Consider the following 25,114-nt stretch of genomic DNA (forward strand, 5'->3'; position numbering starts at 1 on the left):
CTGCCTCTCAATTATATATATATATATATATATATTCCATAACACCGGCATGCCTTTCCACTGGCAGGGCTAACTCACACTTTCTCCAAAAACTCTGTAATAAAACTATTATTTTCCTTTATCTTTAGTCCCTGTTAATTTGTCTTTAGTTCCCCCCCTTTTTTTCTTTAGTCCCTTTTTTTCCTTTTTTCTTTTTAGTCCCTGTTCATGGCGCCATTCTGTGGGGCGTTTACCCACCACCCCCACAGCTCCACAGAGTTTTCTTGAGTGTGAGCAGTAGGAAATATTAGATAGAAGGATTTATTGTGGAGATAAACAGAAATAAAGAATAGCCTCAAGAGGGCCTGGAACCTTTTCCAATGGCCCCGACTGTCTCTGCCCCAGGGTTTTTATGGAGACGCCAAGGGGTGGAGCAAAACACACACCCCACCCCCCACCCCCCCTCCCACCCCTGCCAGCACAGCCAAGTGCAGACCATCTCAGACACCTGCACTCAGGCCCATGGTCCTAATCATCCTCTATGCGGACCTGCTGGGTAAAGCCACGAGGAACCCGAGAACGGGCTCCCACAGTATAGCATTGTTTTCTTAAGCAGTCTCATTCTTACCAAGTTTCTTGATAAAACTCAGTGAATTTTCATTTGTTTATATTTCAGATGACTTTTTTATTCTTTTAGGAGTTTGAACTTCTGAAGTCCTCTCTGGCAGAAGAAAGTGCATTCCGGTGTTAGTGCAGCCACAATGTCGGGTGTGCAGTCGAAAGCAGCCAGGCTTCCAAAGGAGCCCAAGGAAAAGCCGGTAGCAGACGCGGACAGGGACAGGGACAGGGACATGGCCGCATCCGTGGATTTAAAGTACAACGACGTATCGGCAGCCATGATGAAGAAGTTTAATGCTTTAATGGAAATGCAAGACATGATGTTTGTAGAGATGAGAGAAAGCCTAAAAAATGATCTAAAGGAAATGCTGGTTAAACGTACACCACCTGAGGTGAAGAGTCGGGAGGACCGGGGAGAGCAGCGAGAAGGAAGAGATTCAGCCTCAGAATGGCCAAAGCCAGGAGAGAAAGTGGAGGAGGAAAGTTCTGGAACAGATGAGGACCCTGGAAAGCTCACCGTGAAGAGCGAGAACAAGAGCCAGCTGAGTAGGAAGCAGGACAAAAACCAGCCCCACAGCATCCACACCGGGAAGCCATCACTAGAGAGGATGGGAGACGCCCTGCAGCGTGTGGATGACTGGTGTAGCGAGAGCGGTGGCCATGCAGGCGTTCTAGGCGAGGACCCGAAGAATGGGGAGGACAAACCAGCCAAAGAAACAAGCTATCATCAGAATAAAGAGAACCCCCCAAATGCCCCCGGAGACGGCAGCGTGCCGGAAGCGGGAGCCACCCTCAGGCTGGCTGCTGACTTCTCAGCAGCCACGCTGGAGATCAGTAAGCGGTGGGGCGGCATCTTCCGCCTTCTGAGGGCCGAGGGGCTGGAGCCTGAGCTGCGGTGCGAGGTTAAGTTAGCGTTTAAATGTGAGGGTGAAGCAAGGACTTTCTCCGACCTTGACAGCCTCCGCCAGTTTACCAGCAGAAAGCCTTTTCTGAGAGAATTACTGAAAGATGTACTCCCGCCAAACGGAGCAAGAAACGGAGGACGCAGAAATGAGCTTCAAGAAAGATGGGTAAGTGTATAAGGATGGAAGAGTCAAGTGTAAGAGCTGGCGTAATTCTTTAAAAAGCATAATGTGAATTTTTTTTAAAAACTATTTTATGTGCATTGGTGTTGGATCCCCTGGAACTGGAGTTACAGTCAGTTGTGAGCTGCCCTGTGGGTGCTGGGAATCGAACCCCAGTCCTCGGGATGAGCAGCCAGTGCTCTAAACCGCTGAACCATGTCCCAGCCCCGTGAAATTTCTAATGTTAGCACTTGAAGTTGGAAACAAGTGTACTGTTGCAAGTTTAAGAGATGAGCAGGGCCAGGCGGTGGTGGCGCACGCCTTTAATCCCAGCACTCGGGAGGCAGAGCAAGGCGGATCTCTGTGAGTTCGAGGCCAGCCTGGTCTCAAAGCGAGTTCAGGAAAGGCGCAAAGCTACACAGAGAAACCCTGTCTCGAAAAACCAAATTAAAAAAAAAAAAAAAAAAAAAAGAGATGAGCAGGGAATTAAGGTCTGTTTGATAGGTGTTCTAGAGATTGATAGGAAAACATTTATGTTAAAGTTTAAGGTTAAACACTAAGAATATCTTTAACTCATTAAAGAGTGGGAATAGCAGTGTTAATATCCGGTATTAACTGGGTTTTATATTCTTTCTAAACAATGCTCTGTGTGTAAGAGTGTTTTGCCTGCATGCACATCTGTGCATCATCATGTGCCTGGTGCCCCCAGAGGCCAGAAGAAAGCATCAGATCCCCGTGGAGCTACCCCATGTGGGTGTTGGGAACTGAACTTGGGTCCTCTGCTAGAGCTCTTAACCATTCAGCCATCTCCTGAGCCCTTACACTCTTTCAAAGCATCACTACTCTCCACTCAACATCTCACTTCACCCAAACTTAACCTAGGTGGATTTAAATTTATTGATCACTCTGGTTTCCTCCTCTATAAAGTCCTGTTCGAGCCTCAGGTGGTGGTGCACGCCTTTGATCCCAGCACTCGGGAGGCAGATACAACACCACATCTGCTCTGGTCTCTCTTGTCTTTTTTCCTGGTACATTTTGATTTATTGTAGAGGGTATCTATCATATGCATGCTGGTGATACCACTGCATGAACATTCGAGAGATCCCATGGCCAGGTCCCCTTAGCCATAACATTTTCTGGGTAATCTGACTGTTGTGTGCCATAACTCTGTGGTGGTTTGCTTCTCCCCATTAGTAAATCTTCGTTTTAAGGTAGATTTTTTAAACATTAGATTTTTTTTTATTGAGGTGGGTTTTTTAATTTTTAAAAAATTTTTATTTTTTATGTGTATGATGTTTTATTACATTATGTGTATGTATACCATATATGTGCTTGGTGCCTGAGGAAGACAGAAGAGGTGTCAGGTCCCCTGGGACTGAGGTTTCAGATGTTCATGGGCTGCCATGTGGGTGCTGGGGATTGAACCCAAGTCCTGAGCAAGAACAAGTGCTCTTAACCTCGGAGCCATATCTCTAGCCCCTCATACTGAGGTTTTTAACACACCTAGAACTTGTGCCACTTTGTGTAAGGTTGGACTCAAACCTCGGTGTCCCGTGTCTTCCTGTTGCTCACTATTTTATTTTTATTTGTTGTTTGTTTGGATAAAGGCTCTCATGTAGCATGAATCTTCAAAGTTCTTATTAATAAAGTCAAACCCGAGGCCAGTTACTGGGGTCAATGATGGTAGATCAGAGAGACAGAACAAGCCACAGCTATCTCATCTGGTCTTGTCTCCTCAGACTGGAGGCCTCTGAGTCCTCATCCGGAATGGGTCTCAGCTGAACTGCTGCTCGAAATCCTGAAGCTTAACCAGCCACATGCTTAACCAGCCAAATGCTTCTAGTTTCTGGTCCTCACACCTTATATATCTTTCTGCTTTCTACCACCACTCTCTGGGATTAAAGGTGTGTGTCACCATGCTTGGCTTTTTCCAATGTGGCCTTGAACTCACAGAGATCCAGAGGGATTTCTATCTCTGGAATGCTAGGATTAAAGGTGTGTGCTACCACTGCCTAACTAGTGGCTTTTCTGTTCTCTGACCCCAGATAAGTTTATTAAGGTACACGATATTTTGGGGAACACAATATCACCATACTCTCATGTAGCCCAGACTCTGCACTGTCCACCCTAGCCCCTCCATCTCTGATGGGATTGCAGGTACACCACTATACCCATCTTCTGGTCACTGTTAAAATGTAGGGCTGGGATGTAGCTCAGTCGGGAAGGTGCATACATAGCATGCATGCACAAAGGCCTGGGTTCAATCCCCATCACCACACAAATCAGGCGTGGTTTCCGTGAATGGTGGGAATTGCAGCTGAGGCATGAGGATTGACATGAATTTGAGGCCAGCCTAGACTATTAGCGACCCTATCTCAAAAAACAAACAAAATAATAATAAAATAAAATTAAAAAATTAAAATTGTGGGCTGGCAAGATGGCTCAGGGGGTATTGGCGCTTGCCATATAAGCTTGATGGCATGAGTTGATACCTGGGACCCACAGAGGACTAACTCCTTCCTGCAAGCTGTCCTCTGACCTCCATATGAACACTGTGGTACCACCCCCCCAACACCCTTACAATTTAAGAAGAAAAGGGTTAAATTGCTTTTGTGTCAGAGGGAAAGGTAAATGACCGTTCAGGTGAATCTGGGTTCTATAGGGTTGTGCTAAACGTGAAGAGAGATGATTATATGTGCTTATTCAGTCAGTCACATGCAACATATTACATACTGGGGATTCAGAAGGTCAGAGCAGGCATGATCTTGTGGAAATTTGTTCTGAATACTGCAGAAGAAGCAATTTGTTAAGATCATTCTAGGAAACTGAATCTCTGTGGGGACCCATGTCTTTGAGAATAGATGACTGGATGCAGGCGTCTACCACTATCTGGGAGCATACTCACCATGGACAAGGCCCCGAGTTTCAGCTTCACCACAGGGAAGAAAATAATACTTAAAGCAATTTTACAGATATTTGTTCGTTGTCATGGCAAGTATATTAAATTTAGAGGGTGAAATAGGTTGGGATTTTAATTCATTGAAAAACATGACTTAAATAACTTTTTTAAACTTCTAGGGTAAAACTCTAGGAGACACAAAGCACGAAGCTGGAAGAATAGCAAGTGATAGTTTGAGCTTCCTATTCGTCAACGAGGTAGAAGTTGCTAGTCCAAGCGTGAAGACTGATGAAGAAGAAACATTGGAATCGAAGGATAAAGAAACTCTCAAGTTGGAGAGGCAGGAGGCCTCAAGCCTAGAGGAGGAGGAAGAAATCATAGACGTGGAAAAAATTTCTGAGGGAGAAGCCTCAGAGATGGGAGAGGAAGAGGGCTCAGAGTTGGAGGAAGAAGAGGAGTCAGAGTTGGAGGAACAGACCTCGGAGGAGGAGGAGGAGGAGGAGGAAGAGGGAGAGGAGCACTCAGATCTATCGAAGGAGGAAGAGGCCTCTGTCCTTCATGAAACAGAAGACTCAACCTTCGAAGGCCTTACTGTGGTCGGAGAGCATGGAGTTGAGAAAATCACTAGGGCTGGTGAGGAGATTAGTTTAATTAGTTTGATAGTAGATTCTGAATCAGAAGAAGAAGGAAATGTAAAGACGACTAAGAAAAAGGAGACCTTCCATGGACTTAAAGAACTTGCCTTTAGCTACTTGGTTTGGGACTCTAAAGAGAAAAAACTGGTCAAGTGCCAGCAGGGAGGAGCCACCGCCATGACCGGTCAGGGGATCAGGACGCCCTGCCTAACCTTGTACTTGGCTTCTCCATCAGAATTCCTAGAGGCAGGCAGTGATGGTCCCAGAAGCCGTTCACGTACAAACCCGAGTGTCCCGTCACAAGTTACTCCACTTATAATGAACATGAAGAAAGGGAGATACAAGACCCCGCAAACAGAAGAGCTCACAGCCAAGGAAGCGGACTTGATTCGTGAAACCGAGGAGAACTTCAGAAGAAGTGTGGTCGGTACTATCAGGAAGATGCAAAGGGAGGTGGAAAACATCAAGAAACTTTACTTTTTCGATGTCTTAAATATGAAGAGCTCCATGGATGATCTGAATTCCTTAGCGTGCATGATTGAAGCAAGAGTGAATGAGCAGGAAGATGCAGTGGAGGGGCTGACTAAGGAGACCATGGAGTTGGCCAAGGAGATCGTGGATAAAGAAAGGTTGAGAGAGAGAGAGGATAGACTGCGGAGCTCCAACCTCCGAGTGATAGGAATCCCAGAGAAAGAAAACCGAGAGAATGGCGCAGAGGACATAATTAAGGAAATAATGGAAGAAAACTTTGCCGAGCTAGAAGACCAGGGTCTCGAGATTATCTGCGCTCATCGAATCCCTAATGCGGTGGATGAGCACAGACTCACACCTAGACACATCTTGGTGAAGTTTTGGAGTGCTGGTGATAAACAGAAAATCCTAAAAGCTTCTAGAGCAAAAAAAGAAATAACCTACAGAGGGTCAAAAATCAGACTGACAGCCGACTTATCACCTGGCACAATAGATGCGAGAAGTCAGTGGTCCGGGATCATTAAAATTCTGCAAGAGGAAGGCTTTCAACCGAGAATCCTTTATCCTGCCAAGCTGGCATTTGATTTTAAGGGTAAAACCAAAATATTTTTTGATATTGAAGAATTTAAGAAGTTTATTTCTAATATCCCCTTTCTGAAAGAGCTGTTGAACAATATAGTTTAGCAATCTGGAGTACTTTCTGTCCACCAGAATACATCCAAAAACCAAGTAAAGTTGGGTGCTGGATCATCACATCTCCGTCCAAAAGGACAGACAGCTGGCTTTTTTTTTTCCCCCAGGGACAGGAGAAAGCAATTCACTATCTGAATGTTGGTTGAGTTAACGTATGTAGCATTTTAAAATGGCTATCCACCCTGGTGAGGAGGCATCTTCTGAGTGTAAACACACATGGGGAAAAGAACTGGAGGCCACGGTGGGGTGGGAAATGACAGATAAGTTAGACTAGAGTAGCTGTGCAGCCCGGCTGAATCAACACATTACATTACTTTACCATTTGCCATGATGTGGATTTTCATATTAAAACTTGAAGTTTGAATGTGTCGTTTGCTTACGTAATATTCCTACTCACATTTTCAAAAGTACCTTGCCACTACTGTATATTGTTTAAGAATTTCTACACTTCATTGCTTCAACCCATCCATTGGTGGAGTCTTTCCCTGAATGTGTGACAGTGTGTGTATGTAGATATAGTCCTTCATTTGAAATTAATCCAAAGTCTTCGGTGGGGAGGCACTAAAATCGGGGAGGGTGAAACAGAAGGCTTTGTTTTGTTTTACAATGAGCTCCAGAGGTCCCAGTTGCCTTTGAATCCTGTGTAGCTAGGACTACCCTCCTGCTTCAGCCTGCCGAATGTTGGAATTACGGACTTTTTTTTTTTTTTTTTTTTTGGTGGGGTGTCATGGGGTGGATTTCTATGCAGTAAAAACTGTCTAATCCTGGGCCAAGTTAAGACAAACTGATCGAGTCCTATCATCTCTGTGAGGTTGGGAAGTCAACAGAAGATGGTGCCATTGTTGTCACTCGGGGGATGGGACCAAGGGCCACCAGCTCTCTTACTTTGCCTCCACTCAGACCTGACGTGAATGTCAGGGGTAAGATGGACACAGTCATCCTTGCTGCTGTGTCGTCTCGTCTCTCTCTTTAAAATGTTTTTTTATCTTACATGTGTGGATGTGTAGTCTGCGTGTGTGTTTGGGCACCATGTGTATGCCTGGTGCCCTTGGATGCCCTGGGGTTGGGGTTACAAAAGATTGCAAGCCACTGGTCAGGTGCCGGGACTTGAACCGAGGTCCTCTGGGAGAGCGGGCTGTACTTGCAACCACTGAGCCATCCCTCCTGCCCTGTGTTGTTTCTTGCTATGCTGCTTCGCTTTGAGTGGCTGCCAGGAAATGACACATAACAAATTACCACAAACTTGATGGTGAGTAACAGATTTAGGGACTGGAGAGGATGGCCTCGTGGTTAGAGCACTGGATGCTCTTCCAGAGGACCACTCACATGGCTGTTCACAACCATCTGTTAACTCCAGTTCCAGGAGATCCAGTGCTCTTCCAGGGGTACCGGGCACACGTATGGTGCATAGATGATAAATGCAGGCAAAGCACCCATACATGTAATACTCTTAAAAACAAGCTTGAGCCCAGGGATCAGAAACCAGCCTGGGTGCCACAGGGAGACTGTCTTACACACAATAGCAGGGCCTTCCAGCTATAAAACTGGACTAAGTGCATAGGCCTGTGGTCCCCAGCCTTATGTCCAAAGCCAGTCTGGGCTACAGGTGACACCCCATCTCCCACAACAGTGAAAGGAAACAAGACGTGCTCCAGTGTGAGTCTTTGTCCATGAATTGAAAAGCAATTTTATGCTGGGCTTAAAAGGTATTTAGTTGTATCATCTTGGTGAGAGTTCTACCAGTGTTGGCTCCACCCTGGGCTCCAGGTTTAAAATTGGTGGTAGAGCACCTACTTATATAATGCATACCTGGGGACAATCCCAGCACCATCCTTGAACCATCAATATGATCTGAACGTGAAAGCAGGAGAAACGCCTTGATCTCCACGGCCTACCGCAATGTCATCCCTGGGGAGTTGGGAGTTGCTTCTGACGACCTTGGGTTTGCCAGCCACCCTTCCCGTCCTTACTTAGGGCCTTAGTTGTCCACAGAAGCCTATGCAGTGCAAGTTGCTTGACTGTTCTCCCCTCCCCTGAAATCTCGCTGTTTGAGTGAAACTGTGGTCTTTAAAAGCTCTTGGCTCTGTAGATGCAGAAAGGACTTTCCGCAACCCAATCCTAGAAGAGTGGACTCGGTATCTGGCTGCCTTGCTGGCCCAGGACAGGCTATTTGGAACTGACTCACAGTCACACAAGGTAATAAAAGTCACAAAAGGGTGGGCAATCCTCTGAGCTTAGTTTCTGGTGGGAATTCACTGACCCTCTCTGGGGACCAGTCACACGCGCGTTTGAGCCTCCAGAGAGAGACACCTTTCACCCTTGGGGTTTGAAAAATGTGATCTCCCAGACCAGAGCGAATGCAAAGCCAAAGTCAGACTAAAGACCTGCAGACTCCAGTGTAGGAAGTGAGGCTGAGCAGAGATGGTCCCCGGTCCTTGGTGATGATCACATGAGTCTCACCATGGAGATGTGTTGGGGGCCACAGGAGTGGTATTGGGGACTCCTGTTAGTCTGACCATTTGAGATACTCAGCAAACAACCTTCAGGGGCTTACATGGATAGAAACATTTCACTCTGAATTCTTAATGTGGTGCTTTCTTTTAAAGGCCATTAGTTGGAAGACAAGGCCATATTTTTTTTTCTTTTGGTCTTTTTTGTTTTTAGATCTGCAGTGATCCTCGTCAAACCAGCTTTACCAGTGAGATGCATCTCTAGTCCCAAAGGCCAAATGTTTAGCTCAAAAGGAAGGCTTCCAGATATGAGAAAGATTTTTAAATTCTTAGTTTTTAGGGTTTTGTTGTATGAATAATTTTATTATCAACTTGCCACTGATAGAAGTGAAAACCCAACAGGTCCCCTACAAGCAAGTTGAAAAGCATTAAGAAAACAGCTAACTAGGGCAAAGCAGGACCTGAAACTGCCTCAAAGGTGGGTAGGGCACGCCCCCGCCCCACCCCCACCTCTGCAAAAAAAAAAAAAAAGTCTCCACACGGGCTGGGAAGAAAAGGCCCAGAAACAAAACGACAAAACAAAAATCCAAAATGGATGTGGTGGAGGCAGAGGGATTAGGTCTTCCATCTCAGGTGCTATGAGTTGAAGGCAGGCTGGGGCACGTGAGCCCCCTCAGGAAAGAAAATTAAAAGCTGCAACCAAGCACTTGCGGATGTCGCCCTGTGGGGTCTCCAGGAACCTCCCTATAGTTAGGAACCCTGTGACCCGCCATCTCGCCATCTCTGCTTCGGTACCCATTTGTGGAGGTACGTAGTGTGAGCCTCCTCAAGGCTTTCAGAGCTTCAGGGAGTGGGGGCGGCGGTGTCCCGGGGGAAGTCCTCCGGCGGTGCCAGGTTCTCCAACCTTGCAGTGACGGTAAGCACCATGCATTGGTAGCACGGAGGCTGGCAGGCCGAGAAAGGGGCTTTGCAGGGTGAAGTCCAGCGTGCGCTCGCCGGTGCGCTGCTGCCTTTGCTTCTGCTTGTCCCGGCAGGCACCCGAGGAACCAAGTCCCAACTTCCTCTTTTCATGTGGAGTCTGGCAGCCAGGACCTTGCATGCCTCCTGGTTAGGATTGGGGTGCATCTTAAGTGTTTCTGCAGAGCCTAGTGCCCCTCCCTAGGTGTGCAGGTGGAGGAGGCGCTCCCATCCTGACTGCAGCTTCTGCAGCTCAGTTCACGAGTTTTTGAGGCTGGCCTGGAACTCAGTGAGATCTGCCTGGCTCTGTCTCTTGAGTACTGGGATCAAAGGTGTGCGCCACTGTGCTGGGCCTAATATGTTCAATTAAAAGATGGTTTTCTGTGGTGATATATTGTGTACCCTAATAAACTTATCTGAGGATCAGATGACAGAGCCAGCCACCAAATTAGACATAGTCAGGCAGTGGTGGCACACACCTTAAATCTTATCACTCAGGAAAGCAGAGATCCATCTGGATCTCTGTGAGTTCAAGACCACACTGGGAACAGAGCCAGGTGCGGTGGCACACACCTTTAATCCCAGCACTTGAGATCTCATGTCTTTGCTTGGGAAGGACACACGCCTTTAAATCCCAGGAAGAAATATGGCAGGACACAGAAAGGTATATAAGGCGCGAAGAAACAGGAACTTACGGTCTTCTTAGACTGAGGATTTTGTAGAGGTGAGCTACTGGCTAAAGCTGTTCAGCTGAGACCCTCGGGTGAGGACTCAGAGGCTTTCAGTCAGAGGATTTGTGGAGTTGGCGAGGTGAGGTTAGCTGAGGCTTGCTCAGCTTCTCCAGTCTTTCAGCCTTCACCCCAGATTCTGGCTCCGGGTTTTCTATTAATAAGACCGATTAGCAATTTGTGTTACAGTTTTCTTGTGTGTGCCATGGTGTGCATGTTGAGGTCAGAGGACAAGTTTGTGGAGTCAGCCATCTTTCCACTTTCCCATGGGTTCAGGGGCTCGAACTCACGGTCAGGCTTGTACAGTAAACACCATTACCCCTGGGTCATCTCACCTGCAAGTCCTAGGAAAGGCTTTTGATGAATGGCGTTTGTTGCACCTGTATGTATTTCTAAAAGGAGAATGTATTTCTAAAAGCTTTAGCCAAGGGTTAATTAAGGAAAATACCTGAGAACAAAACATGTTGAGATATTTCTAAAACTTCCCATGCAAGCTGGGTAGTGGTGGTGCATGCCTTTGATCCCAGCACTCAGGAAGCAGAGGCAGGTGGATCTCTGTGAGTTCGAGGCCAGCCTGGGCTACAGAGTGAGCTCCAGGACAGGCACCAAAATTACACAGAGAAACCCTGTGTCAAGAAAACAAAACAAAACCTTCCCATGCAACATTGGAAACTCCTAAAACCCTTCTACCAATGCCCTCCTGTGGCCTCTGCAGATGCTCATGCACGTGTACAGCATGCACACACACACACACACACACACACACACACACACACACACACACACGAAAGGTGAGTGTGGGCTTCTCACAAGACAGGATTGAGTTTACACTCCTTACCAAAAGCCATATATATGATTTGAGGGTTTGGGAGTGATGTTTCTCTCAATAGAAGATAAAATTTTATCTCTTAAAAGATAAAATAGCCAGGCGGTGGTGGCGCACGCCTTTAATCCCAGCACTCGGGAGGCAGAGGCAGGCGGATCTTTGTGAGTTCGAGGCCAGCCTGGGCTACCAAGTGAGCTCCAGGAAAGGCGCAAAACTACGCAGAGAAACCCTGTCTTGAAAAACCAAAAAAAAAAAAAAAAAAAAAAAAAAGATAAAATAAAAATATGTGCCTTAAAGAAATGATCTTTAATGAGTGAGATGATAAGCTGGCTTATGAGGTGTGTTACACAAATTCACAGGCTCATAAGATAAAAACGTCGACCACAGAAGAGGTCAAACGATGTCTAATTATACATGTCTCAAGGCATGTGTTTTTATTGTGAATTTGTTTATAATCTTGTGAAATTTCCACAGGAAAGTACGAGTTCCCCGATGAGGAAGGAAATGTTAAATTCGAATGTCTGCATTTGGACGTCAGCACAGTTCACTCTACTTTCGTGTTCTTATTTGAAATCCTTTTTTTCTATACAAGAAACCACCATAGTGATTTTTGTTAGCTGTGTCCAAAAAAAGTTTTTTTTTCTTCTCCTTCAGGGGTGTTTATTTACCAGTCAGAAAAGAATCAGGGACAGGCTCCTCTGCCTGTCAAGGCCTGGGCTTGAGGAACACCACATGGTGACGAGGACTATGAGTTGGCCCACATGGAGTCAAAAGAACACTGACAGGCCAGATACAAGGTTCCAGGCCACAGGGCCCAGGTGAGACACGTAAGACTCTGCCATTGGCTTTGTGCGCAGGCGCTCTCTGTGGGGACCAGGGTTCTGAGTACTGCCTATAAGGACAGAGAAGGCAGGGGAATTAGGCCCCCTATCCTGCCTTCTAGATAGGGCCGGAAGCATTGAGTTTTGGCAATTTGACCCACCCCTAGCTACCAGAGCCACCCTAAGCCATGATCATGGCGAAGAGCTGGCCAACCCTGTAGGAAGCAACAGTGGCAGACCCCAGGCCTCCCTGACTGGGCCACCAGGGTGGGGATGTCAGACAAGTGAGTTAGGAGTAAGTGACAGCCCCCAGTACGTGTTCCACATGCTAAGATTAAACAGTGACTGACAGTGACCTGGCCAGAGAGCGAGGTGCTGAAGGACAGCCCAGTCTTCGGCCCCGTGCTGGGGCAGAGACACAATGGGCTGGGCAAACCCCAATAGTTCACTACCTTCTAGAAGCCAGGGCCCAGCCAGGGCCTGAGGAAGGGAAGACAGGGAACCTGGAGGGACCCAGTGGTTTGGAGGCCTGGGCTGGAACCCTTCCTCCACGGCAGAAGCAGCATTGTGACACTAGAGACCACAGGGGCCTGTGGGCCTAAGGGGGAGAAGATCGGGGAGGAGCCTGTCAGCACTTTGGTTTGGGGTGGGGAGGGATATGTTGGCCTTCTGTTTGTCTATCATCCTCAACTCCCAGCTAGGCCGTCCTTCCATTCTGTTCCCATGGTGACGTTTCATTCCCATGACAGGTAGTCTGTCTTGTCATCATCTGTGAAGTGGGACTTGATATTGTAGCTGCCCCAAGCAAACATGTCTTTGGGGGCCACCTCCATGGTGGTCAGGAACTCGTGCTCCTCAGCCCGGAGCCCAGAGCCTGGACCACATCGTCAGTCCTGTCAATCTTACGGCCTGACCTGTATGTGTGCTGGGTGTACGCCATGCCTGACACAATCTCCGTTCACCTGGGAAGCGATGTTCCCCCTTCTTTCGGCACAAATGACTGTTTCGTGAAGCTCTCCAGACCGTCTGTCCCATCCGGTACCAGAGGACCTGGAGAGGTCGGTGGGGTCGCAGTGATGTTGGAGACGTCGGGGGTCTGCAGAGACAGACACTTGGGCCAATAGGGCCTCCTTGTACTCGAGCAGGAGTTCATCATCCTTGTCCAGTTCCTGGATCTCTTGGACTGGGGGCCCTCATTCTCTGCTGCTGTCTGGGCCAGCTGCTCAGTGGGGGGCTCCTGTTCTGTGTTGTTCTCCTCCTCTGGCCTGGGACACTGGAGACTCGGCCACCACACTTGTGTTCCCTCTCCTGTCTCAGTGCCCTGAGACGCCAGAAGAGGGCATCGGATCCCCTGGTGTTGGTGATATAGGCAGCCACCTGATGTGGGTGCTGGGACGTGAACTCAAATCCTCAGCAAGATCAGCAAGCACTCAATCCTGGAACCATCCCTCCAGCCTCGAAGTTCCATTTTCTGAATCTTCGTAGTGAACAAGAGTCAAAGTCTGATTCCAGGGGGACCTGAGAGCTCAGAGGGCACTGCGTTCACTTGCTGATGAGAGCCTCCCGTTTTTAACCAAGAATCGTGACTATTCCAATGAAGCTCTTATGCAATTATAACAGAAAACAGATTTATGTTGAGCTGCAGAGGAAGCAACAGCAATAAAATCCAAAGCACTAATGTAGCCTCACTCACGATCTTGTTTTGCTGGAATTTAATACTTGCACACAGCAGGGTATGGTCCTGGCTGTTCTGAATGCTTCCTGCCTCCCAGAGACCCAGTTTCTGCAAGAATTTGTCTCCTGAAAACAATGGGCAGTTCCGGCAGTGGGAAGCAATGCTAGAATATGCCAGCAGGAATACTCTCTTCTCATCCTCCCCAAATTAAAACACACAATTCAGTTGTGTCTGGGAACATATGGGCTCCCCCCAAATCTATTGTTTGAAGTGTTTTTAGTCTTAGCTAATTGCTGAGAAATTACCATGAAAACAACCTAAGACAACACTCACAAATTCCCAAGGCAAGAGCTTGAAGGTCACCCAAGGTGAGGGGGTTGAGATGGATTGAGGTCACTCTCTCCTTCACCCACGTATGCGTTGGCAATCAGAGCGCCTCTTACCTCTCCGCCCCAACCTTAGAGGTGGAGGGAGGCCTCTGTGCTCAGAGCAGAGCCCAGGCACACCACGAGCAGAAAACGCAGGAGCTTTTAGGGAGACAGTGATTTGTCCATGTCCATCTAATGCTAAATTGGGGCCATAGGAGAGAAGGGCCTGTTCTTTCCGGAGGCTTCTTCCCAGAAGCACTTGAGTCCTGCTCCTGACATTCCCCCCTGGGTGTCAGGAGTACAGGACTGTGTTAGAAAGAGGTTTTCACGCATGCTCAGTCTTGCTTTTCCTTCCTCTGCACAGTGATTTCCCCAGCTCAGCACAGCCTTGCCTTGGCTACTTGCCTGGATGTCCTCCATGTCTCTCCTTTCCCAGGGTTCCATCTCTCTCTCTCTCTCCCTCCCTCCCTCCCTCCCTCCCTCCTTTCTCTTCTACCTAGAACCATCAAGGCTTCTAGGAACCCTTTGATCCCAAGGGAGTTATTTAGATCTCCCCACAGATCCAGTGCATGCTGACTTTGTTGTTAAATTCCAACTCAACAACCAACCCAAAACAATTTTTTTTTTTTTGAGCTGAGGATTGAGCCCAGGGCCTTGTGCTTGCTAGGCAAATGCTCTACCACTGAGCTAAATCCACAACCCATCCCAAAACATTTTTAATAGAAGTCTAAATATCACTTAGTCTAAATAATTTGCATGTCAGTATTTATTTGATTTGGGTACACTTTTCTAAATATCAGGGACTGGCAAGAAATAAAAATTTAAATTTGTCATTATCATCATCATATTTTAGTTTTTTGAGACAGGGTCTCACTGTGTAGTTCTGGCTGTCCTGGAACTCCCCATGTAGAGACCAGGATGTCCTCAAACTCACAGAGCTTCTGAGTCTGCCTCGCCTGTGCTGGGATTAAGTGTGCACCACCATGCCCAGCTTATTAATTTTTTTCTTTTATGTTCTAGAAAGGCTATCTCCTAAAAGCTAAAAAGTTTAGCTGGCAAATGGGAGGTGAAGGATCGAGAGTTCAACATTGGTCGTTCTCAGCTATGTTAAGTTCAAGACCAGTCCAACCTGGGGCTCCAGAAGACCCCAGTTCAAACACTAACAAATAAAACATCTGTAAGATAGAACACTTCAGACTGGAGGCAATCAATGGCACGTGCTGACGTGGAGAACTCTGTCTCTGTTCCCTGCATCAGCAGCAGGGCCTGGGTTCTGCAAGCTGAGCCATTGTGCTGGAAGCCCTTCCTAACTAACCTCTCATAACCAACTGTGGCTAGGCTGCCCCTCTCCCTGAGTCCCTCGGAACTGGACTCCGTGTGTTCTAGTGGCCCGCCGGCTCCCCTTCGGCCCCAGGGTGCTGCACAGCCAACCCTGCCCGACCTCTCTAGTGCACTGGAGCACCCATCCACTCCACAGTGAGGCTCTCTGCAGCCCTGAGAGGGGCGGGGCTGGGAAAGGCTACCTGTGACTTCCTCTCCCTCTCCTGAGGCTACTTCCTTCCTTCCTGAGTTGAAATTGGTGCTAAACAAGAGGTGATGGGAGAAGCAGGCAGGATCAGGGATCAAAAGCCATCGCTCAAGAGACCGAGCACTCCTGAAACATGGTTTACATTTAGACTTCCCTCCCCCGCCATGGGGAAATCAGATTAGGAGTGCAGAGGGGTTGGCTTTTCATTTTCAGAAATCTGATTTCTAAAGTGCTTGTCTAGGACACAGTAGCTTGTCCTTGTCAAATACCAGCTTGACTCAGAGTGTTTCAAGGTGGCAGTCCACTCTCTCCTGCCGCCTCAGCAGTCGGCCAGGTGGGGGCGGGTCCTCACAGGCAGCAATGCTTATGAAGCTCTGGCCAGTGTGCTGAGGGCCTAGCCACCAAGAGGGACAACTTCCTGGAGGAGATGGCAGATGATATGAGCAATTCTCAGATAGATGGAAACACACACACACACACACACACACACACACACACACACACACATTACATGTATGGGTATTTTGCCTGTGTATATGTCTGTGTACCATGTATATGTGTGGTGCCCAAGGAGGCCAGAAAATGGCTTAGGATCCCCTGGGACTGGAGTTAGAGTGCTCATAATCTCTGAGCATCTCTCCAGACCCAGACCCTGGGTTAAACAATCTCCTTTGCCTTGATTTTACAACTTGCTTTGGCTAGGCTTGCGCACACATGACTCTGTGCACTGGAATCTCCCTGGTTGGATCATGACAACTCTTGGTCTTCAGCCTTGTTCTTGCCGGCATTAGGTAATGCACTCACTTCATTCACAGCTAACAGACATTTTTAGAGAACTGTTTGGTTGCTGGGAAGTTCAGTTCCTCTTTAGCTGCCTGGCTAGTGCGCATTAAGTGAAAAATATTGGCCAATGCCTCCTTCTGAGTAATAGACTTAGTCAGAGGTATCCAGATGTGTGAGAAGCAGGAGCAGAGCCTGTGGGCTTTGTTTTAGAGAGTTGCCACAGGTTTCCTGTAAACAGATGTCTCTCCGAAGTACTAAAAATGTGTTCTACTTGTGAAGATCATGTTTATGCACCTTGACATGGTAGGTGGCACATGCCTGTAATCCCAGCAAGTAGCAGGTTGAGGCAGAACTTTGTGGCTAGCCTGGACTTCAGAGTGAGACTCTATCGTGTCTGAACTTTATAATACAAATGTCTAAAAATGTCCTTGCAGACTCTCTACAGATCTTAATCTTTAAACTTCCCACTGACCCTGCCCACGGGAAATAGTTTTTAGGCAAATCATTCCATCCCAGGGAGCTTAGTTTATTCTTGATTGGAAATGAGATCATGTCTTTTACAGTTAGTGTCCCTGGGCTCCTGGACATGGTGACCTTTCCCAGTACATCGGTATTCTCCCATGCAACGGCTGCTATGATCTTCAACAGCATAACCACTGTGAACTGCAGGGCAAGTGACAGACTAGGAGGGCTAAGAAAAAGTTGCCAGCGTCATCAGACATGACCAGCAAATACCCATTAACTATGGAGGGACCTGGGAGATGAGAGTTCATTTGATCTTGACTGTCTCCTCTAGGCCATCAGGGAGGCAAGGCTAGACCAGCATGGGCTATAGAGTGATAACCTGTTTCAAAAATCAAAACAAAACAAAAGAACAACAATTTCTCTAACAAAGCCAATAGGAGCTAGGGCAGAGGCGAGGCTGTAGAGCAGTTCAAGGACCTGTATCCCTAGAGGTAGGCTCTCTCTCAGAAAGAACCAATTGCCAGGGAAACAGGTGTAGCGGGCACTGAAGGCCTTCAGTGGTAGAGTCATTGGTTCAACTTGATTCTAGAATTAGTGGCTTCAGAATTTGCAGTTTCCTGAAATGGGGTACAGTGGCTTGTGGGGGTGGTTGTCTGTGCTTTACCCTGAAGCACCGCCCTTAGTAGGCAGCAGGTAACTACTAGGTACCTACCCCCCCTCACCCTCGGGCATGGCCAAAGGGGGACCCCTTAAGACCTGGAATGTGTAAGTGCTCATTCTCTTGGCTACCTCATGGTCTTGGATGCTGGATGCTGGTACTGCGGACCAAGGCAGAATTCTCCAGAGAACTGCATTGGACCTCGTCCCACCCCTCCTGGATCCTGCGACCAACTCCCTTATACATATTGTGAGTTAACTCAGAATAAATCCCTTTTGACTATCAGGAAGACTCTGTGGAACTGCCACTTTAGTGGCTCACTTCTGACATCACAGCCCTTGGGAGGTAGAGACAGGAGGATCAGGAGTTCAAGGTCATCCTGGCTACTTAGAGAGTTCCAGGCCAGCTTTGACTACTCAAAAATTGGTGGTGGTGGTGGTGTGAGCTAACAAATAAAGCCTGCCTGAAGATCAGAGTGCTGAGCTAAGCCACTAGTCAGCCATAGAGGCAGGCAGTGGCGGCACATACCTTTAATCCCAGCACTCAGGAGGTAGAGACAGGAAGTGATATGACTGGGTGGAGAAAAGAATATAAAGTGGGAGGAGACAGGAGCTCAGCCTCCTTTCGGCTGAGGATTTCATAGAGGTAAGAACTAGTAGCTGGCTTGCTCTGCTTCTCTGATCTTTCGGCTTTCACCCTGATATCTGACTCCGGGTTTTTATTATTGAGACTAATTAGGATTCATGCTACAGAAATTGTCCCTGTCCCCACCCTCATAGATGTTTCTTGACTAAACGGAATATGCATACAGTTACAAAAAATTCATGAGATCTCAAATAGTGAAGTCTCTCACTCCCCTCCCCCATTCTCCCTGTCACCTCCTCAGAGAGGACACCATTCCAGCTTGGATGCCTCTCCCCTTGCTTTCCACAGTGAGTTATTCTCCAGCAGCATTGGGAGCTTGCTGGAATGCATCATCTCAAGCCCAATCCAGACTTGAGAACGGGAATCTGCATCTTAACAAGACTTCCTGATGCTCTATGTGGACATTAGACCTCAAGATGCAGTTACCACCACTGTGGTAGTCAGTGAGGGAGGCCATGCCTGTTAAGATGTCCAAGGACCCAGGAGTGACGGGGCATGTCTATAGTGCCAGCATTTGAGAGGGAGAGGCAAGAAGAGTGCTGTGAGTTTGAGGCGAGCTAGGAGGACCACACAATAAGGGAAAAAAGAAAAGAAAAATAATAATGTATTCTTTAAATGCCTGAGAAATTTTCTGTGGATCTTAAGAGAACCCTGCACCTTCTGTGGGAAGCTTGCATTGGAGTCCAGGGGTTTGTGTTTAGTTAGTGAAGTCTCGGTGCTGGAGATCCAACCCAGGGTCCCAGGAGAAACTCCCTTCCTCCAGCCATTGAGGCAATGCAGGGCTCGGACATCTGTGCCCTGAACAGAGGCCCCTTTCTTCCCAGAAATGCTGACACGTAGGCATTCTGACAACACAACTGTCCCAGTCTTAAACGCTCTGTCCTAAGGGGTGGCCCTGACAAACGCGCAGGCCAGACACTGTCTTCAGCCCCCGGAGCAGCTCTGTACCTTAAGTCCTGGCCATCTTCTGCAGCCAGGCACCCTGTCCCTAGCCTGGGATACTCAGGGGTCAAGAAGGGAACTGAAGGTACAGCGGTGGAATTTTGTCAAAGGGCCTGTCTTAGTCAAGGTTACTGTTGCTATGGAGAAACACCATGACCAAAAGCAAGTTGGGAAGGGAAGGGTTCATCGGGCTTACACTTCCATATCATAGCCTGTCATTGAAAGAAGCCAGGGTGGGAACTCAAACAGGGCAAGAACCTGGAGGCAGGAGCTGATGCAGAGGCCATGGTGGAGTGCTGCCTACTGGCTTGTTCCTCATGGCTCCCTGAGCCTGCTTTCTTTGTTGTCGTTGTTTGGTTGGTTTTGGGGTTTTGTTGTTGTTGTTTTGCTTTTCAAGACAGGGTTTCCCCGTGTAGCCTTGGCTGTCCTGGAACTCTGACTTACAGAGATCCACCTGCCCTTACCTCTGCCACCCAAGTAAAGACCTGCACCACCACACCCAGCACAAGCTGCTGCTGCTGTTGGAGGCAGGGTCCAGAGAGAGCAGTTCATGCTGTTATCGAGGCTGCCCACTGCTGTGGATTACTATTTTAGCCAGGCAAAGATGTGTTACATTTGTTTATGCTGGAGAACAGTACTTTAGCTGTGCAAAGGTGTGCTACTTTTGTTTATGTTGCATTTGTTTAATTATGTAAAGATGTGTTGCATTTGTTTCACCTTGCCTGCCTAAGGCACCTGATTGGTCTAATAAAGAGCTGAGTGGCCAATAGGTAGGCAGAAGAAAGGATAGGCGGGTTAGTGGTCAGGGAGAATAAATAGGAGAAATCTAGAAAGAGTAAGGAGAGAGAAGAAGGAGGAGAGAATGAAGGACAGGCCTGGGGACAGAAGCCAGGCAGACGCCAGCCGGCCAGACACAAGAGGCAGTGAAAACAAGATATACAGAAGTAAGGGAGGTAAAAGGCCCCAGGGTAAAAGGTCGATAAGGAGAACTCGCAGAGATCCGCCTGCCTCTGCCTCCCGAGTGCTGGGATTAAAGGCGTGTGCCACCACCGCCCGGCTAGCTCCACTCTTTATACCTCACAAGAGGCTCCCAAATGACCCCCTGGCTTCTAGCCTCACTTCTGATTGGCTGCTTTCAGTGTGTAGAGATTCTCCAGTGGCTCCCATCCCCTATAGTAACGCCTCTCCCTCTCCTGCCGGGATTGAACCCAAAAGCCTCAAACATACACGTGTTTGTCTATCCCTCAGCTACATTTCCAGCCGAGCAGTGCTTAAAAATATTTTAAAATTACATTTATTTATTCCTTCGGTGTGTGCAGTGTTCATGTGGAGGACAACTTGCCAGAACTGGTTCTCATCTTCCACCACGTGAGTCCTGGAGACCAAACTCAGGTCATCGGGCTTGGCAGCAAGCACCTTTACCTGCTGAACCTCCTCCCCCACCCCCGCAGTAGGATTTTAAGAGAAGAGCTTAGCACATGTGTGTTTTTCTGAAAGGCATTTGGATCCTTAAAGTAGTCTGTGAGATAGCCCCCTGAAGTTTGGGCTCCAGTCCAAATCTCTAACATCAACATACAATAAACAAGGCCATATGCCTTCCTCTCTCTCCAATCTCCTCTCCCATGGACTGAAACTGAACTCATCTGAAATCCCATGGCTGTGGGGCCACAAGCCTTTATTCATGCCACATCTTCAATCCTACTGCTCTCTAGAACACCTTGACTCACTCCTTAGAGTTCCGCTCAAAGACTCTTCCATGAGGTTTCTCTGACCCTCTCTGGAGGTGACAGTCTCCACAGCATTTCATTCCCCTACCCCAGTACTGGGAAGTGTTAAGCTTTAAGGGTCAAATGGGGGCACATTGTCACAGTAAGTAAGGTATCTCTCCTGGGACCCGGATCGGCTGTCACAAGAGGATTGTCCAAACACCGGACTTCACCTCACTCTTGAGCTTCCTGTATCCAGCTGTGATCCCTTCCTCCTCCTCAACAGGCTCCTGCCATCTGTCATAGGGCCTCCCTAGACCTCAAACCATACTAGACGACTCCCAAACTGGGGGCTAATAAATACCCTCTTTTTCTTCATATCCTTCCTTGGATATTTTTTCATAACAAAAAGAAATGAGCTAATATAGTCCTGTATTGCAAATTCCCAAGAATCAAGAGCAAAAAAATTTTGAGACCCATTGAGAGGCAATGTTTTAATTTATATACAGGAAGGACAGGCCAGAGCTGTGCTACTCCAAGCTTGGTTGTGGCCTGACTGCTTTGGCATCCTCTGGGCCTAGTCGGATACACAGAAACTAGGCCTCATTTCAGACCCACTGCATAACAAGATCCCGGGGGCTGGATACACATGAGCCTTTGCAAAGCATGGAGCTAACCTTTGTTAATGTATGTGTTTGCTTTTACATTGTGTTTTGATGTGGCTTTTTTTTTTTTTTTTCTTCTTCTTCTAAAGCTCCTCTGTTGCACTGATCTTTCCATCTCCGAGCAGCATCCACACATGGGACTTTGGGCATCTCTCACCAATCACGCTGTGGGGAGAAGTTTGCTGCAGAGTTTCTGAAGGCCGTCTTTCTGGGTTATATCTGGATTCTGAAACTTCCACATGCAGTTTCTTATGGAGAACCCCAGAGGGAGGGTGTATGATCACCTCTATTCTGAAGATGACGGAGCCATCACCTATGAAGGCTTGGTGACTCACCCAAGGGGTATCAAGCACATAGGCTTTCTAGCCCAAATGAGAGTTTTTGCTTTGAGTTTTCACTGTTCACATCTCTAATTCTGATACTCCTCCTTTTATAGAAAGATGATTTTTGCATGAGACTTTCAGAGCTTTCATGTACAGGCCCCAGGGGATATGGAAGCCTAGGAAAGAACTGTCCCTGGGAGAGATGTTGATACAGACAGAGCTCTGTCTTGCCCTGGCTGGCTGCCACTGGAGCCCAGACTGGACTTCTGTGCATCCAGGAGCTCAGAAGTTTATCAGAGCCAGTACCTGCTCATAGAGGCCCTGTGCTTCCAGCAATGACCATGCTGACGTCTACAATGACTCATTCCCAGCAAGAAGCTAGCCAATTCATTTGTTTCTTCATAGGTTGGGAACAGCTGAAATGACCAGACTCCGCCAACATGCACCTAGTGTTACCCATTGGATTGGATTTTCTGCTTGCTTCCATAGAGGAAACTGGAGCCACTGGAGGACTCAGAAGTGCCATGCCTTGGCATTGACATCACTGGGCTTCGTCCTACCTTGCCTAAATTTAGATTCCTCTCCCATTCTCTCTAGACATGCATATTCAGTGGGATATATTTGTGTATATATACTTGATTCAAAACAAAAAAGACTGTACTTTAAAACTCCATGTGAATAGTATTGCTTTTCTACTGTGTGAGTGTGCCCTTACCCACCTGCTTGCTACACAGGACTGCAAAAGCAGCCATGAGGAATCCAAGGCTGAAGAGGTCTTGAATCTCTGGACAACCCCACTGCACTGTGCACTCTCTGCACCTCGGACCTGCTCTGAAGCCCGTGTAGTTTGGGGGGCTTGGCCTAAGGCAAAAAAACTACTAAGCATCCTAATGAGCAGCATTAGATGAGGGGAATGTATTGTGCATATTTGACATAGCTGCTTCTTTTGAATGGTGGCCCTTTGCCTGTGACCCCCGGCCCCCTCTAAGGGCAAAGGAGATCAGAAAAGGGGCCTTTTGCTCCTGGCTGTTAGCTCTTCTGTAGCCTCTCCGGCCCCAGGGACCTGCCCTGCTCCAAGTGAGCCTGCAGAAGCTCCGCGATTTCCACATGGGCAGGTGAATTCAGCACAATGGACAACGCTGTTTGGCCAGCCTGTAGAGAAGAAAGAAAAAGTTCATCCTATCTGCCTCTTGTCCCAGTGAGAAGGGGGGGGGGCATGTTGAGAAAGGATGATACAAAGGTCAGGTGATACAGGAGGGATGTGACCCAAATGGCATGAGGACCATGAGACACAGGATCATGAGACATGAGGGTCCCTTCCCCAGGAGCTGTCCTTAGTCCTGGGGAGCCTGTGCCAGTGGGAACAGAGAAGGGGTTGCCAGAGCCTCAACACTTAAGACAATTGGAAAATATAGGAAAGAAAATAATCTTTCCTATCCCAACACACAGATCTACGTGACAGTTAGCATTTGGGTGTGTTTCCTTTCTCTTTTTGTGCAAGTCTATTGCTGGAGTTCAAGTAGAGAAATGGAAGCATGCATCTGTCTTGAATGACCCTTTTATTGCAACTTCTCATGGTGTGCTGGGAGATGTTTCCCCAATGTTAGTCTTCATAACTCATCTTATTCTGCTTTAACAGGCCATACTATACTAGCGGTTTCCCACCTGTTGGAAGCTTGTTTGATGCTCTATGCCTACAAGTCATAAACTCACTGAAAAAGCATTGTCTCATGTGCATGTCAGCATGCATGTTCATCTGTGCATGTGCACATGTATGCCTGTGTACATAGAGGCCAGGGCCCAACCCTGGGTGGTGTTCCTCAGGGGCTGCCTGCCTCGTTTATTTTGAGATGGAGTCTCTCAATGGCCTGGACCAAGCAGGCAAGGCTGGCTGGCCAGTGAGTCCTTCTTACAAGCATGTGCAACAATGTCCGGATGTTTTTTATAGCTGTGGGTTCTGGAGATTGAACTCAGGTCCTCACGATTGCATTGCAAACACTTCATGGACTGAGCTTTCTCCCAGTGAGCGCCCTCCCATCATTAACTGTCTCCTTAGGAGCAGACATGAGCTCCCAGCACATGTTGACGATTCCTGACTTGAAGTCGAGGTAGCACCTTCTCCCCCGCACGGCCCACTCTGCAAAGAGCTGGAGCTGAAGAAGCTGGACCGGTGGCGTCCTCCTTAGATGGGGCTGCTGCTGGCTGTCCAGAGATGGAGGGAAAGCCTACACACCCGGGTGTTGGAGGGTGAGCTCCACAGGGCAGCCAGTTAGAACGAGGGAGCACAGTCCTACAGCCAGAGTTCTGAAAGCTAAAGGGCTTTGAAAACGACACTGACCTTGGTGACTGATTTAGAGGTAAAACCCAGGCTGAGGCTGCCTGTGATGCTTACTATGTATTTTGCTCTGACTGGAACTGTATGTATGCAGAATTAACTTCCTGAAATGTGGCACATCCTTCAGAGGAGCAGGTGGGATGTATTAACATGTCAAGCTCTTTGGGCTTCTCCCTTTGCAGCTGGATGGGACCCAGCTGCTACCGAGGCTCCACAACCAATTGTTCTGCAGGGGAGAAAGACCCGAGAGTGGGAGGGGCTCCGAGGGAGGAAGACACTGCTCTCGTTTTGGGGTCGGGTCTTGTGTATAGCCCACACTGGCCAGGAACTAGCTGAGGTCAAGGATAACCCTGGACTCCTGTTCTTCCTGCTTCCACCTCTCTGGTGCTAGGAGTCCAGGCCTACATGCCACCACCCAGTTTAGTGTGTGCTGGGGCTCAAACACAGTGGTGGCTGAGGCTGACCTGCTAGGTCAGTTCTCTACCAACTGAGCTACAGCCTCCCCTCTTTTGCTTTCTTTCATTTTTAATATTTTAAGAGTGTGTGTGTGTGTGTGTGTGTGTGTAGGTGCTCACAGAGAGGGAGCCCCTCGGGCTTATAGGAATTGTGAGACACTTAATGTGAGTCCTAAGAGCTAAACTGAGATCCTTTGCAAGAGAAGTATACGCACTTAGCCTCGAAGCCATCTCTTGCTTTCTTTTGAAACTGTGGTGATAGATTGTGCACCCTAATAAAGCTTGCCCGAGGATCGGAGGACAGAGCCAGCCACTAGATTAGACATAGAGGTCAGGCAGTGGTAGCACACACCCTTAATCCTATTACTGGGAAGCACACAGGCATTTAATCCCAGGAAGTGACCGCAGGGCAGAGAAAGGTACAT

The 25,114-nt window shown here is 47.9% G+C and overlaps 2 protein-coding genes and 1 pseudogene across 2 annotated transcripts in view; 1 reads left to right on the top strand and 2 right to left on the bottom strand.

The window, feature by feature from the left end:
* The first annotated feature begins 667 nt into the window (after nt 1-667).
* Nucleotides 668-6,723, top strand: L1td1 (LINE1 type transposase domain containing 1). Its single transcript, XM_037202308.1, has 2 exons — nt 668-1,667; nt 4,740-6,723. The coding sequence occupies exons 1-2, from the start codon at nt 741-743 to the stop codon at nt 6,348-6,350; spliced, it is 2,538 nt and encodes an 845-aa protein (XP_037058203.1). The 5' UTR covers nt 668-740; the 3' UTR covers nt 6,351-6,723.
* Nucleotides 6,724-12,664: 5,941 nt separating this feature from the next.
* On the bottom strand, nt 12,665-17,692 carry LOC114693783 (annotated as a pseudogene).
* A 3,698-nt stretch (nt 17,693-21,390) lies between these two features.
* Kank4 (KN motif and ankyrin repeat domains 4) overlaps nt 21,391-25,114 on the bottom strand; it is a 75,621-nt gene continuing 71,897 nt past the window's right edge. Inside the window, 1 exon segment of the mRNA XM_028870279.2 lies at nt 21,391-23,051. Within this exon segment, the coding sequence (XP_028726112.1) occupies nt 22,929-23,051 (123 nt within the window). The 3' untranslated portion in view covers nt 21,391-22,928.

This window comes from Peromyscus leucopus, chromosome 2, assembly GCF_004664715.2.
Source record: "Peromyscus leucopus breed LL Stock chromosome 2, UCI_PerLeu_2.1, whole genome shotgun sequence".
Classification (NCBI taxonomy): Eukaryota; Metazoa; Chordata; class Mammalia; order Rodentia; family Cricetidae; genus Peromyscus; species Peromyscus leucopus.